General features: G+C 30.0%; 2 protein-coding genes across 2 annotated transcripts in view; one reads left to right on the top strand and one right to left on the bottom strand.

Annotated features, from left to right (window-relative positions):
- LOC126768736 (calcium uniporter protein, mitochondrial) overlaps nucleotides 1–16737 on the top strand; it is a 147545-nt gene that overhangs the window by 4500 nt on the left and 126308 nt on the right. The gene's annotated exons all lie outside the window — the stretch shown is intronic.
- LOC126768806 (protein javelin) lies at nucleotides 20–6989 on the bottom strand. Its single transcript, XM_050487147.1, has 3 exons — nucleotides 6940–6989; nucleotides 4965–5708; nucleotides 20–4883 (listed from the first exon to the last, which is right to left on the bottom strand). The coding sequence occupies exons 1-3, from the start codon at nucleotides 6987–6989 to the stop codon at nucleotides 269–271; spliced, it is 5409 nt and encodes a 1802-aa protein (XP_050343104.1). The 3' UTR covers nucleotides 20–268.

Below are 16737 nucleotides of genomic sequence, written 5' to 3' on the forward strand. Positions count from 1 at the left end.
TTAAATTAAATGAAATTACTGAGACTTTCAATATCATTTAATACACAAAGATTGAGAGACCATCACCAGGACTACAGTTTTGTCCAATGTTAATTAAGTTACCAGTTAGTGTTAAATAGTATCTGATTTATGACTAAAACTAATTAAGATAATTAGTTATTCTAAATACGTATATAGTTTAATAAATTTACAAGTAAATAAATTAATGCGTTCACGAATATGCACAGATCACGAGTTGTTAAGAACATAAGAATTTTATTACATGAACCTATTTTAAAGACCTATTACTATTTAAACTATCGTAACATGTTTCTAAAACTTCAAATTCTTCGAATACCATTTCTCCAAACTTTTCATTTGGGATTCTATTTTGCTCTTTATTCTCGTTAACATAGTAAAATTTTTTTTCGAAATTATCTTCATTTAATTGCTTATTAACTAGAGTAGAATTTTTGTCATTATCTATTGGGTCTTGAATATTATTCGCTGAGTTTATGTCTTTTAGCATCTTTTGACTTTCAGCTTCCTTTGTTACATCAAATGTTTTATTTTTTTTTAAATGACTAATTTGCCCATTTTCAATAGTACCCATTATTTTCGATTTAATGTCTCCATCTTTTTGTTGGAATGGAGTGTTTACGATACCTTTGTTATAACTTTCCAAGCGGCAGATTTTATTTTTTACAGAATTTTCATCGTCGTATACTATAGGAGGGTCTTCTTTTGAATTCTGTTTCCTAAATTTAAATCTGGAACTTTTCGTTTCATCTGTACCAGTTAATTCTAGTCGACTGCTGCAACTGTTAGATTTCACAAGCTTGAATTTAAAACCCGGAAATCCTTCTGTTCGTTTATTTTTTTCCTCATTCAGATTATTTTCAAAGTTTGCATATTTATCAGTAGTTTGTTTTTCTGAAACCATTTGTTGATGTTTATCTGCCACAAGACAAGAACATCTTTCTCCTTTACATTTAGTTTGACATGAATAACAATCTCTACTACAGTTTTTTTGCAAACTTTTAATCTCTTCCATTATAGCTTTAGTCATAGGACTAACTGCAGAACTAGTTTTGGAGTTCAAAACTTTTCCGCCATAGTAAGTAACAGAAGTTCCACATTCTCTTATTTTTTTAAGAATATCAGGACTGACATATTGACTTTCACAACAAAAATCTTGACTCGCTGAATCACATAGGTATTCATCGCTAGAACTATATACATTATCTTTAAGAGTTTTTTGTGAATATGGACTAAGACCGTCTGTCTCGTATTCGTTATTAGAACTTAAATCACCACTAGATACACCACTTGAAAGGCTAGCGTTGTCCCATTTCTTAATACCAAAGTTTGTATCAATCGTTAGTTGTTTTATTATTTTTTTCTTTCCACTAACTTTGCTACTCTTTGTTTCCTCACTTAAATTTCTGTACGATGTAGCTCTTCGCGCTAGGCCAGAACTATCTTCAACTAGGGGTGGATCATGACCCATTGGACTTTTCATTTTTAACGTGTCTTCAAACAAGTTTCGAACTTTTTTAACTGTATCCGGATTGGGGAGTTCTTCTTCAATAATTTCTTTATTTACCCTTATAGGGTGATAGAAAAAATGTCTTCGAATTGCATTTTTAGATTTATCAACATGGGAAGTGTATTCATGTTTTTTCAACATCGTTGGAGGAATTTTACACGTTTCGGTATTTGTATTTTTTCTTGGGGCTGGTTCGACTTTTGTTCTTACAGGCTCAATAATCACTATATTATTATTAACTAGCAATTCCTGAAAACTGTAATCTTGAAGATACTGTAAAAGACCATCAAATTGAGCTTCTTTTCGATAGTTAGCTATCATACTGTTTTTAAACAATTCAGATTTCATAACTTTATATCTGACGTGGTCAAATTCATCGCATCCCTTTTCATATCCTTTTGCTTTAATGAGTGTTGCTTGCGTCTTTTGATTTTGATTATCTTCACAGCTCAGTTCAACTATTTCAATTTCTGGCGTATCTCTACACATTTCTATTTCAGGTTTTTTAATAATCTTTTCAGGCGTAGAATTTTCGTAGATTGTACTTGTATTTTCTTTGAAAATCTTTTCTACTGGAGATTCCTCTATTTCTGTATCGCTTTTAACTTTTTCCGATTCATCTTTCCAAAGTTGTAGTTTTGTTTGACTTATTTTTTTTATGCTGTCAACAATTTTAACACTTTCCAAAGATTTAATAATACTACCGACTGAAACTTCTGGTGTATTTGTGTTAGTAGTATCCTTATTATTTTCTTCTTCGACCTTATTGTTGTCATTAGAAATATCTAATATTTCAGTTTTTTCTAAAGAATCTTGCTTATTAGTATTTTCTGGAGATTTTTCAATAAGCTTAGACCAATAGTTTTTAACTGAATTAATTTTTTCTTGATATTCCATATCTGTTTTTATTGCGTTATTGAGCTTTTCTTTTACATTGTTTTCCGTCTTAATATCTTTATTTTCCTCTCTTGTCTCGCAATTTAGTTCAGTTCTTTGGCTATTTATTGTGACTTTGTTTTGTTGTTTTTTATTTTTAGAATCAATAACTTGAAGTACTTGTGGTCGAGTCATGATTTTTTCGGAGTTACTTATTGGTAAATTGGTTTTAGGTATATTATCTTTACTATCGTTTATAATAAGTCTTAAAGGAGGCTTATGAATTTGTTGTTGATTAACTGAAGTATTATCATAAGTTACACAGTTTAATTTGGGTATAGTCTTCTTAACAACTTTCTTAAGTTTAATTGTTATAAAGGGATCTTTCGCTATGTTATCGTTTACTTCGGTTTTATTTATATTATTGACCTCTCTGTTTGTTTCTTTAGAATTGTTTTCAGTTTCTAAAATATTTGAAATAACTTTTGATTTTAAGTTTGATACTATCTCTTCGTTAGAAATGATTGATTGTTCTTTGGCATCGGGTACTTTTTGTGATAAAGGCGGATCAATGACAATTGTCTGATGACCGCTAAGTGGTACAATAGCAATATTCGATTCCGCTGATGTTTTGAAAGATTGTACTCGTGAAAGAAGCGAATGATTTCTTATTTGCTCACTAAATGACAATTTAGGAATAGATGGCTCTGATTTATTTATAATGGTCCTTTCTACAGTGCTTGGACTAGGTATACGAAAATTATCATCATCTGTAGGATTACGTTGTCGAAGAGAATAGTGTTTTTTGATTCCGGTTTTTATTTTTCTGTCTATAGATTTGTTTATATTATCGTTTGATAAAGATTTTAATATTTTTACTTCCGGTCTTTGTATAACATTAGAAGCAAGCCTTAGGCTTTCAGATTTAGTAATTAATTTATTATTTCTAATGGTTCCTTCTATTTCATTTATTTCCCTTTCGTTTTGGTGATGATCTAATTGATAATAATGTATAGAGTTAGATTCATCTGCATTAGAGCTATCTATAGTTATTATAGACTTTAAGTCGTCTTCGAGTTTAGAAAAATTTTGAATCAGCTGTGGTTCAGATACTTCCGGTAGAAAGTTACAAGAATTTTTGTTATTATTGTTATTGTTACCATATGAAACGTTTATTTTGTTGAGATGGCCGTAATTTTCATTACTTTTGTTGGATAAGATTTCGCGAAAGTGAGTTTGTGCTACTTCATACGTGTTTTCACAAAGAATGTCTTCTGGATCTTCTTCCCTTAGTCGTGCATCAATTCTTTCGGATTTTCTCAAACACTTACTTATATTTATGTCAGGTAAAGAATAGTACTGATTTTCTATAAGAGTTGTTACAAAAGGTTCAGTCGTTATATTCCTTGAAGATGTACAGTAATCGTCTTTTTCATAATCGTTACATCCAATGAAAGTATTACTTACATAATAATCATTAGATGATGTTTTTGTTATCGTGTCTTTGCTAAATTCGTTATTTTTATTTGAGTCTTTCTTTAAATCAGCAAATGTTGTTTTTTTCTGAACTGCCGTGTAAATTGGATCAGTTTCGTGAGTTTGAATCTCAGAATCAATGGTTTTTGAGTTCAGTGATATATTTTCCTGGAAATGTGAATCGCAATATTCATCAATTTTTTCAGCAAGAGAATTGGCCAAGTATTCCAATTTGTGAGACTTATCAGTAGTTGAAGCTATAGAAATAGATATATATGATGTTATGCTATCAGTTGGACTAGATATAGTACCATCATTCTCAGATATAACTGATCGATTATCACAATCTTTGATTTGTTCTTTATCTTCTTTACCGATCAAATTTTCATTTACTGCCTCTTTTCCGCTTTGTTTACTTTTTAATGATATTTCGTCGTAGGTATCTGGTTCTTCTTCAAAATTAGTTGAAACTTCTTTAGTATTCTTAAATTCAGCAAGTGTCTCGGAGCCGCAACTATTGTTTAAAGATTTTGGTGTTTTAGGTCGATCTTCAACTTCGTTATCACTATCGTGATCATCAGTAGTTATGTATAATTCTTTACTTTGATTATGTGAAGCGATGGATCTTTCTGTTTCAGGTGAACTATTGTCGTAATTTTTTAAGTGTGCTTCAAAATTATAATGCTTCCTCACGTAGTTAGAATCTAAGCTATCTATTTCACTTGGGTTTCGCGAATGACCAATGCTATCTTCAGAAAGATTTGTTTGCTTGGTATCTTCGTTTAAGTTGGGCCAACTACCGCAAACGGACCTAGACTGATGACTTTCGTTTCGTGATACGGTGTCTTCTTTTTCTGATCTATATTCTTCGCTACCTTGTTGATTTGAAGATTCTTCTTCTGGTTTTGTTCTATTTATATCAGCAAAACAAGAGACTGTACTATCAATATAAATTCCTTCTAACACTTCTTCTTTTGTTTGGTATTTAGTACGCCCAGTCAATCTGAAATACAAAAAAAAAAACAATTTAAAATATTATATAATTTATGATACATAAATATTTATATTATGTAATGATTATTACCTGTCTCGAAAACAAGGCTTATCAAATAATCGAGCACGTGGTATGAGTTGTGACCTCTTGGTTTTGGGGTGGTTTTGCAGCTGAAGATCTGTAAAAGTCTCTTCTCTTATTACTGCCAAACTTCTGCTCCGGCGTAAATTAGACCCTTCTATTTCTTTATGCTTGCATAATCGTCCGTAACTACCACTAAATTCCGAATCTGAATTTGGAAAGCGTTTTTGTAAAAACTCCTCCGCAGCTTTCGACCGCGTTAAATGTTGATAAAATTCGTCTTGAGGTAGTTGCACAGGAATTTTATAATATTCAGCGAGCTTACTTTGGTACTTTTCTTGTTTTTTATTTTTATTTTCGGAATCCTTGCTTTTAGAAGACTTCTTTTTTTTACTGTCCTGATTCTTTTTTAGTTCTAGAGAGTTACGTGGTTTGTCAAATTCAAGTGTTTCTGAGGGATTTTCAAAGTATTGTATATCAGCGACGGTGTTTGCCGCGGGCTTGTGTTCGTCCTGACCCGATTTCCTTTCGACAAGTTCTCGGAGGCGGCTTCTTGTGGAACTTGTGTTGGACGTTACGCTCTCTGGCCGTTTAATTGGATATTCTAAATTAGAAGATGAACGTCTGAATAGGCTAGTCTTGATCGACCCGAAGTCGCCTTCGTCTTGACAAGAAGCCGCTGAGAAATTTTGAGTCCTTATACGGTCAACGTGATTCTGACTAGAATACGACGCGACCGAGTCCACCGAGTGCCTGAAACAAAAAGATTAGTTGATTAAAAACTAGAACATTAAAAAGAAGAACACTAAACTTTAGTAAATATTCTTAATACACATGAAAGAAAAATATTAATGATAAGTTATATCCGCTTTTTAACTGGGAATCATTCTTGTTATGATCCAATCATAATAAAAATAATTGATTTGATAATATCCAAATACATATTGGACTCTTCATATTTAAAAGATTAATTTATCTGAATTATTAATTCAATGAAAGATCTCGAAACAGTGTGACAATATTGGCAAGTGGCCAGAAACCAGTAAATATAAAACAGTTTTACTCTCGAGAAAAAAAATCTATATATAACTTGCATGACGTTCGAAAATAATTAGTGAATTCAGTTAGCACATTTTACACATGTAGACGGATTTAGATTAATCGGATATCTGATTTTTAAATTTGTAAAATTTCTTGGTAAAGCTAGTCTTTAAATCGCTAATGAGAAATTATTTTGATATTATATTATTGTATTTTTCATTTTCCTAATTTTGAAAACAACTTTTGTATTAAGTTTTGTTGTAAATATTTTAATTGAAAAATGTAATTTCTAATTTCGAGGCGTATATAACAAATTTGCAGCACTGAATGCATTTTAAAGCATAGTACTTTAAACGTTTGAACCATTGCCAAGAGCGTCGCGTTGTCCTAATGATTGTATGCCTTTGATGGCGCTCATACTCAAGTATGTGCTAGATAAATTACGCTCATCGTTTTCAGTTTTCACATTTAGATTTATTACCAGCACTTATGAAGATCAAGCAGTCTAAAATTCTCGACGTTATATACATAAGGTTAAGGTGGCAAGGCGTGGTTTCTAAAAACAACTCTTTAAATATTCTTATCTATGTAAATCTTATAGTTTCAGCTTTACAAAAATCTTGTGAATTAATTTTGTAACGAGCCCTATTTGATTTTGCTTAAGTTTATCATCATTAAAAACTTTTATCTATTGGATGGTTGTCTATTATATCAGAGGCTAAAACTTCCAAAGTATTTTCTATATTATATATAATCTAAATTCTATATAAATATTAATATTAATTTAAAAAAAAGGATTTAATCTAAAAGTTTAAATAAAATCGAACGAAGTTGCCGTCGAATTCCCGTGAAACATTTAACAAATATATTGGAATAGTATTATATGGAAACATTAAAGGTACAAAGCGTACGAGTATAACTTTTATGGATGATGTTCACCAACCTAAAATGTTGGGGGAAGTCTTTTGAAAGGGAAATTGCAGCGGCAGACATCTATATTATTCAAGGGTTAAGAACGATGTAGATTCGCTGCTTACTACCGTAAAAATGTCTGCTATAAATATTCATGACGCTGAGGACACCAATCCTTGAGGAGTTGTGGATTTGGATCTTGTTCGCTCGATGACCTTTCTAATTAGAGGCATTTATTTAAGATTTCAAGTTCAGTGTTTATTCATATTAAGTTAAATTTAATATTTACAAGGGCTGAATGGGTGTGATAAGACGCAATTAAACATTAAAAGTATTGAATGTTATATATAACAAGTAGATTTTTAATATATAACAAGCTGAAGTTATTTTTTTGAAAAATTATCGTGACCAATCGAGCATTAAAAGAGCTGCGATATGTTTTTATTATTGTTTGAAATTGTCTTTTCTTTATCTTATGAAACTGAAACTATTAAATTTAATTAGAAGCAATCATTTTTAAAATATATAAATATGTTTAATATACTTAAGAGCCAACAAACAAGGCGTCATCACTTTAGTTGCATTTTCGCGATTAATTTTTGTGAGAAATTTTATGTGGCGGTTTCGGAATTTCGTCGGAAGACGCATAAGATGTTCTATCATATAATCACAATGTATATGTGTAAAGTCGTCATCTATTTTTGCTTTTGATGTATTTTAAATTGAATGGATATTATTGATCATTCAGGTAAGTAATTACATTAATATTAACAAGTAATGTATGTATGTAGGTGATAAGCGTGTGATAACGCGTTGTTTTATTTGATTTAATATTTTAAACTGCGCGCATGGACTTTCGTTTGGTTATATTTTTATTAAAAGTATTTTATATGAACAAGATGTAATTAAAAAACCAAGCCGTGTTTTAATAACACTTCAAAGTTGTTTTCGAATATAAATATAAATAATATTTTTAATAACTTTTCGTATATTTCCATAAGTATTTTATTTATACTGTTTCATTAAGTTCTTAAAGATTTTTTTAAATTTATTTCCAAAATGTTTCATATTATTCACTATGAGCAATAGTAAACTTGTTATTGTAAACAAAATTAAATAAAATAAATAATGAACAATCAAGGATAATTATATAAACGATGTTGATTCAAAGAATTTTGTATATAGCAATTAGTATTCGTCTAGTTCAGAGACTCACTGTACCTACGTATAATTCTAAGATATAAATTATATGAATACAATCCTTATTAAATATAGACACATCAAAACATATTATTCAATTTAATTATAATAAAGAAGCTTATATTAATTGCATATATATCTGAAACGTGATTTTCTGAAAGATTAAACAAATTATATAACTAATAAGATGACATTTTTATTTGGTTAATTTAACGAAGATTTATCAGATATTCTAAGGCAATGTACAGTTTACGAAATGTATTCGAAAGCGGAATTCGTTTCATACATTGTCATAATTCTTGTTTCATTTGAATGCAATATATAAAAAAAGTACTATAAAAGATTTAAGGTCGGCTCGCAGCTTTCTAGACTTACTTACTTTTACTAAAAAAAAAGTTTTATTGGATAAATATAAAAAGGCCAAAAGTGAAGCCGGTTCGGTTTTCAGGTGAAGTTTTTCTTATTCATATCAAGATTAATTTTGTGACCCGAATATTGATGTCGATTTATTATAAATTTTATTAAATAGAGTCATTATATTGTAGTATGTTTTTTATTTTGTTTGCAATGTTTGTATAAAATGCAACCATAGTATAATTACATTTTTAATTGATTCAAATTGTATTTTAATAGTAGTTGATATGTTGGATTTGTATAAATTATCAGACACGTACGTTATATATAAAGATTATTTTGTTTTAGAAAATGGAAATTTTGTGACAATTTATCTGTGATATTGATGTATTACTCGTATCAGTATGTTATGTTACAGGTTAATACATACTTTATCGCAAATATTTAATCTTGTATACTTATTTATAAACGCTGGATATATTTATAAACAATGAATACGTTTATTCACAAATTTTTGGTTCAAAGATAAAAAAAATGATCACGGAATATGCATGTTTCGTAAATATATCAAAAAATTACCAACTCTTAATCAATTTTATAATAGTGCTCACATAACTATATTTAATGACACGTTTCATACATTTTACTTGAAAACGTATAATGCTTATTTCAAAAAAGATCCCATAGGAGAAATAACGGTAAAAACAATCAAAGGAGCTAGTTAGTCTGTGTAAATAACTAGTAGACAGTGTTATAGACAAACAAACAGACGTTGTAATTACAAATAAGGTTTTGAGCTTAATTATAAGTAATTTTAATTACTCAAACAATTAGTAATGCTTAACTAATTGTTTAGTTATATATGACGTAAGCACTTTTTAAATACCAGTTTGAATAAATTGTAAATCAAAGTATTCATTTTTAAGAAGTACGACTTAGAGGAAAGAGAAAAGATAATAAGAACAAAACGGCGGAGCATATCTCATATGACTTCATTAAAATATAATTTAGCTTGAAAGGTCTCTGTCAAGGCTGCAAAGAAATAAAAGATTGCATGAAGTTCTCCACTTAACAATTCTATTGCGAGCCATTTTTTCACAACTACTGTTACTCGGCAATAAACTGCAAAAACTGGAATTCTTAGTGCAAACGGCAGCGAGTATTTCTTTTGTAAAAAATATCAATGACTTTGGTTCAGTGGTTTCATGGCAACTGAACATAGTTGACAGTTATTTTACATTTACAAGACATATTGCTTTTTATTAAGTATTTTTTTTGTTGTTATCAAAACTTAAATGGTGCAATTAAAATAAAATGTACGATTTTAAGTTTGTATATTTTAAGGATGGAAATGTTTGTGAGTTGCTTAAAGCCCTGAGCATTATCATTATGCGTCTGCAAACTTAATTAAAATGGAATTTGTGTTTTAAGATGGAAAAGACATTTCGTTAAAATTATAATTAAATTAGATTTCTGTTTGAAGCTTTCAAGAAAATTTTATCATTTTACAAGATAAGACCCCAATGTCATTAGTTGAATTAAATATAGCAAGTTGGAACTTTAAATGTCATAATTATAAATTTCTAAATTAGAACTATGTACACGGCAGGACAACAGGAAAGGGCTTTTGTAGACACATAATTTACATGTATAATTAAAATGTATGAATTATATTAACATATATCTATACTTATGTAATAAAGCTAAAGACTTTGTTTGAACGGACTATCTATGGATGTACCAGAATAAAAATCATTTTGCATTTGATAGCCCAATTCTTGATGAAGATTAATTAAATGTGATAGTTTATTGTGATAAAATTTGTGGGCGATGATTATTATGACAAGTTAATACAGACTGAATAAGTAACTATGCAAAATATGGCGGGGAAGAACCCTTTACCATAGAATTGGTATTGCCGATAATCGTCGCTTATGTTATAATGGGAAATTATAATACACTTGTATTTTGTGATATTTTGCTTGTTTTAGAATATTTTACGTAAATATTTAATAATTCATCTTCTACTTTGACAATTACGACTGACGCTTTCAAGTGGAACGGGGGATGCTATCCATCATATTTTGTTATGAATTTGTTTCGAATACTTCTCCATTTACTTTCCTACAAAAATATCAACACTAAGTTTACCGTAACAGCCTGTGAATGTCCCACTGCTGGGCTAAGGCGTCCTCTAGCTTTTTGAGGAGAAGGTTACTTTACTTAATTACTAAATTTATTTTAATAAAAGAGCGTGCGTTTTTTGAATTGCTAAGCTTTAATTAGATATATGCACAAGATGAATTGGGACGTAAGTATTTGGTTTTTATACTCGTATTTAAATACTGTTACAAGTTAATGCAAAAATGTATAAAAATATATTCAGAGCATAACACGTTAACGTGACATAAATCCACCTATTTTAATATTGTGTCGAAAAATATTGGATTTGTAAAAATTTAATTTCAATGTTTTTGTTATTAGATTCTAAAGGTTTCGTCTGTCAATGTTAATGGTGTTAATGAATCATTGAAATCATTTACAATAATTTTTATAACCTTATTTAATATTTTCATGTTGTGATAAGTATTTTAACCACAGCCACAACATCGCTCCGGAGCGGAGACCCGCAACGGAGAAGGTTAAAAGATATATTTCAGCTGTACGTTGTCACTGTTTTATATTTAGAGATGAAAAGATAGTTTCGTGTGTTTCGTCTTATTTCTGGTGCGGACGAATAAAAGTCGTTGTGGTACAATAATAATGTTTAATATCGCTTAAAATATGTTTCTCTGTCGATTTGTTTAATAGTAGTTTAGATGCTTACGTCTAAATGTCACTGCTAGGAAGATTAATTTGGCATAATATGATGTGATGTGTGTAATGAGGTGTGTTCTTTGTGGCATGTCTTTTTTCGTCTATTTCAATGTTTATTCTTGTATATAAAAAAGTAGCATTTTTAGTGATTTTTGGCTTGGAATTATTATTGATTGGTTAATATTTATATAACAATAATAATAAATAATTGGTCTATAATAATTGTACACAGAACTATATTAAAACAAGTTATCACGTTTTTCTCAGTATCCTAGTGACCGCTTTTCTTCCGGCCGTGACACTCTACTTGCTATCAGCGTTCACGCTGCATTACATACAATTATACTCGTGTGTCCGTCTAACGGTCAAATTATTTTTTAAAACGTATATTTAAACAATTAAAAGTTATATTCAACATCAGAATTTATCTATCGTATTTTTTTAATGTATATGTATAATAGAAGAAGTGTTAATTCGTTATGTCTTTCTTAAAATACTTTTGTTATCTCTAATGTTACGTAAAATTTTCGGAATGTTACGGCTCATTACGTGACGAAACGAGACTGAAAATTGGAAAATTTTCGATTACATTATCAGTCGCAATATTGAACAAGCACTTTGCTTGCTATCAGCGAATGTAACATGAAAAGAATTTCCTTTTGTGAATATATTTTTACATCATATTATTTTTTAAGTATCGATACTTATACGATTAAATAATGTGCTTTGGTAAATGGTAATGAGATATTGGCATAAAAGCGGTTCATTTAAGATGACAACCGAAATTCTTCCTTTCTGAGATGAAAACTTGGGGCGTATTTTACAAATATTATTAAGATAGGTAATATTAGTTTGTTTTTTTTTTAATCAGTTACCGCTTTTAGAATGTAAAATAATAGAATAAATAATAAATGTGTTCCTTGCCAAGTACCTACAACCTTTGCAGGTTACAACTGTTTGAAAATGTCCAACATCTCACCGACTTTGTAAACTGTCGAAGTGTCTTAATAGTTCCTGACTATGCATCAGACTGTATAGATCGAACTTGTTGATTAGTTCGTGAGTTATGGTAACAGAGAGAATCAGATTGAATGTTTAACTTAAATGATATTAATAATTAATGTAAATGAAATAAAACAAGATTACATCTTCGAAACAGTAATTCATTATTACATTAAATTTGTATATGCTTTGATTTAAGAATGTATTTATTGTTTTAATTACATTTTATTATTTAGTTTTATTTTTTTACCAAATGGTAACTATTTCTCTCGTCCTTTGACTTAAACAACAACATTCTTTGAAATATTTTACTGAAATCTATATTGTCAATATAAAATCTTTCTCTTAAAGCCAAGCGGCTTATCTAAATCGGGTTGCACCAAATTAGTTGTGGTATTGATCGATCTAGACAGGCGATATTACTACTGAGCCACTTTATCTAGTCTAGATAAATACAACGCTGAGTTTAGTTCTGATATATCCTTCAATTCTACAAAGTTTCACGTCTTTTACTCCATTTCGAAACTGTAACTTTATTTTACGAGAACAAATAAATTTTTTGTTTGGTTAGTTTTACTATATGGCTAGTTTACTTTAGTGCAATGTTTAATTCCAAAAATTATATGTAACAGACTTTTATAAAAACTATATTGTAAATGTCTGTTACGTATAATCTTTAATTTGATTAATTTATATATAGCACTATAACCAATTATAGCGGAAGCCGATTGAATGGAAGATAAGATGGCACAGTGGTTAGACCACGTGAGTAGTAGTTAGTGTTAGAATATTAACCTTGATTGTGAAAAGGAGGAATGAGGAGGATTCAAACCCGGACAAGAACCTCTGAAATTTCATGTGCTAAAAATTAATCGTGTGCTAAAGGACGGCATTGCAAGGAAACCTTCACGAGTTGGATAAACATCAGCCACATGTATATTTACCAACCCGCATTGAAGCAGCGTTGCGGAATCAGCCTCCAAACCTTCTCCTCCAAAAGAAGAGGTCTCAACCTAACAGTAGGATATTTTTAGGCCGTTAGATTACTTTTTACTTTATTAAATTAGTACTGCTCGATAAAACAAGACGTGTGCCTTTATTATGAAAGGCATAAAATGCTAGTTATTTAGTTATCGCATACATCATTCATTCAACATACGTGAACCATGTTTACAGGTCATCAAGCTATTTTATGTGCGAAAGCGAAAGACGAATGGAAAACATCTTGAACATCAGAAGAAACGGCAGAAACGATTAAAGCTAATTTATCGCCGTTCGCAAAATAAACTGTAATTTTATTATAGAGAATGATTGAGCGATTGACTGCTCGATAAAATTTAATAATATTATAGACTATATTCTACCTTCAAAATTATGAAATACTGTGGCAGTTTATTTTTAACCATGCGTATTTTGTAACTATTAATAGGTTATCTTATATTTAAAATAGAACCATTACATTAGCTTATTGCTTGTCATAAATCTACCGCTGGTTGGGATACATCTCAGACCTGAGAAGAACCGGCGAAAATAAATCAGCGGAACTTTTTTTTCTAAAATTTCTATTTGAAACGGCGTGGATGCGAACGTTTCATTCCTAATAATATCTGACAATACGTTTTATATAAAAAAAAAATACAAAAACCTGTATTTACATTTATCTGCAAGTATATTTAATAAAAAAGGACCACGACTATAAAAAATAAAGCGTTCGTGTTAAAATTGCCTATTATTAGAAATATACACAATAATTTTAAATGAAATATATATTGAACTCATTAGTAATATAACGATATATGTTATTTAAAATACATAATAATTGTAAATAAATATGAGCAAAAAATAAACTGAAAAAACATAGTAATGAGTACGTGTCGAAACTGTTGGTTTTTACATTTAAATCACTATATAGTACATGCATTCTATGCTCAACTAGAGCATATACATAGCACTATAATATATATAGGGATAATTAAAATACTTCATTGGTTTCTTTATAAGAAATTTGTAAAGACTTCGTTAGACATTGTCAATTTCTTAGCTCTAAACGAATTATAGTCCGTAGCAAGTACTTGCTTTAACACACAATAGATTGTACATATATGTTATTGTTCAATGGGATTGTACTATGGTCAAGGTTGACAGGTTAATAGATATGGCCTTTTCTAATATTATGGAGAAGGAATTAGCCGATTCCTGTGCGTTGCTCGACTTGGGTTACTGGCTACATGTATGTCGTACGTGTAGCAGAATTTGTTAAAACTGCATAGGTACGTCTTTAACAAGTTGGTTGCTTCTCGATGCTTTTTCCATGCTGACCAAGTGATGGTATGTTAAACACAAATTCAGCACACGAACAACTACCGAAAATGGCGCTCGCCGGGTTTGGAATTTTGATCGATGGAGATCTACTTGCACATATCATATCAATTTAAAGACCAACTTCTCTTTAATATGTCGTGTAAGATAACATATAACTATAATCCTTAGTCACGTGATTATGTTGTAAAATTATTATCGTATTATATTCGTTTTTCCATAAATACATATACATATGGAAATTTGGCAACACTAGTAGTTGCATACTATTACTAACATACAACACGATGGTTTGAAAAGATACAATTACATGTTTTCGAAATCACAATGATTTTAGACTACATAATATCATTTCTATGTTGAAACAGATATTTTATTTGACGTACTCGGAACACGTCCGTGTATTTCAATAAATATAAGTTGTCACCAACACTCATTTCCAGATAGCGCATTGCTCAAATCAGAATTGTGGAGTAATCACTAATAAAATCAGTGTATTATACTGATTTTATTGCATTTTTGAAATTCAATTTTTAATAATACAAAAATGCATGCGAGAAGCTTCTGTTAAAAAAATCCATAAAAATGTTTCGTATCCAGTTTTTGTTGTAAATAAATTATTATCAATTATTATATAGTTTTTATGTAATCGATAGTGAGTCACATATGTGGTGTAATAGCTGTTTATTAAACTATATCGCCTTCACCTCCTTTTTGTATTTTATTGAGAACAACTTTATTAAAAACGTGTTTAAGGCCTTAACGAGAACGTTTCTACAGGAATCGAACTCAGTGTCGCACTAATATTTACTCGGCTGTTAACTGTTCTAATTGGACTTCAATCAATTCTGACCTCGATGGGGCTCAGGTGTTATTGAGTGTTAAATCAATGTTTTAAAACTGTCATTACTATTTTTTTTCTAATCTTTTGAATATCCACGTATTTAAAGGAGTCTCCGGCCTGATTTTGTTGAAAATTAAAACTGTGTAGATATTTTTTCAATATCAACTTGTTTGATCTTGGTTATTTATTTAAAAAAATCCAATGATGTATAAAAATTGGGCTCGATTTTTAAGTATTTTTCACTACTAAATCATAGTTTCCTTATAATATTTGGCCAACCACGTCCACTTTATGTACACAAAAACGTAAACTAAAAAAGCTTGATAACATCGTCGTCATTGTAAAATAAAATATTAAAAAACAGTACTTTAAAAGTCAGTTTAAATGTCTATCACAAAAAACGTGAAAGTGTTTAATTACAATCTCTGTGTCGGAGAAATGAAAAGATCGCGAACATTCGAATTACTTACATACTGAACATCTTTTTGACATTACCGCTCGTCTTTAGTCTTTTATTTGGGACAATATATAAGAATATATTCGATGAATTTATTAAGTTTTCTATTTCGATAAACGAAATAAATAAAATATTTGATTGAAAAAAATTTCGAGTGTACTTTTGAAGTAACTGATTAATAAATTGTGAAACTCTTTGAATTTTAAACAATCAACCAATTGCGATTTTTGATACTGCACAAATAAGTCAATTGGTTATATGTAGTGATTTGGCTTTAAACTAAAACCAAATGTTTATATGTAGTATAAACATTCGTAACTAAATGTTTAAGACAGTTATAGAAGTAGATGAAACGGTTATAGATGAAGAGATGATTAGTTACTCGTATTGATGTACATATGCGTAAACATAAGAGTTTTGAACCCGCATGAACCAGTGAACTGTACCAAACATAGCCTTACATTAAAAGGACACGTGGAATTGAGTCGGAACATCAAACTTAATCACCCGCATCAGCGATTATTTATTGAATTGTGATCGCACAAATTAACAACGGTGTTAAGGTCAAAGCGAATTCAATTCGTAAGCGATTTTCGACGCTTGTTTTTGCTTTTTACGTGACTTTTTTCAATTAGAGCCCATAGTGCGGAACTTTGTGATGTAAGTTTAGATACGACTTTTACTGCGTTTCAATTTTTTTCATGGTCGCTTCAAACTTATTATAAAATTATAATAATATAGTTTTCGCACGCGGCGTCTCCCGTTTAGGACAGGAGGTAAGATGTTGGGTTTATAAATACCCTATTCTTCCTTAGGGTTCGAGTTTGCTGTCTACC

This window comes from Nymphalis io, chromosome 5 (assembly GCF_905147045.1).
Source record: "Nymphalis io chromosome 5, ilAglIoxx1.1, whole genome shotgun sequence".
Taxonomy (NCBI): domain Eukaryota; kingdom Metazoa; phylum Arthropoda; class Insecta; order Lepidoptera; family Nymphalidae; genus Nymphalis; species Nymphalis io.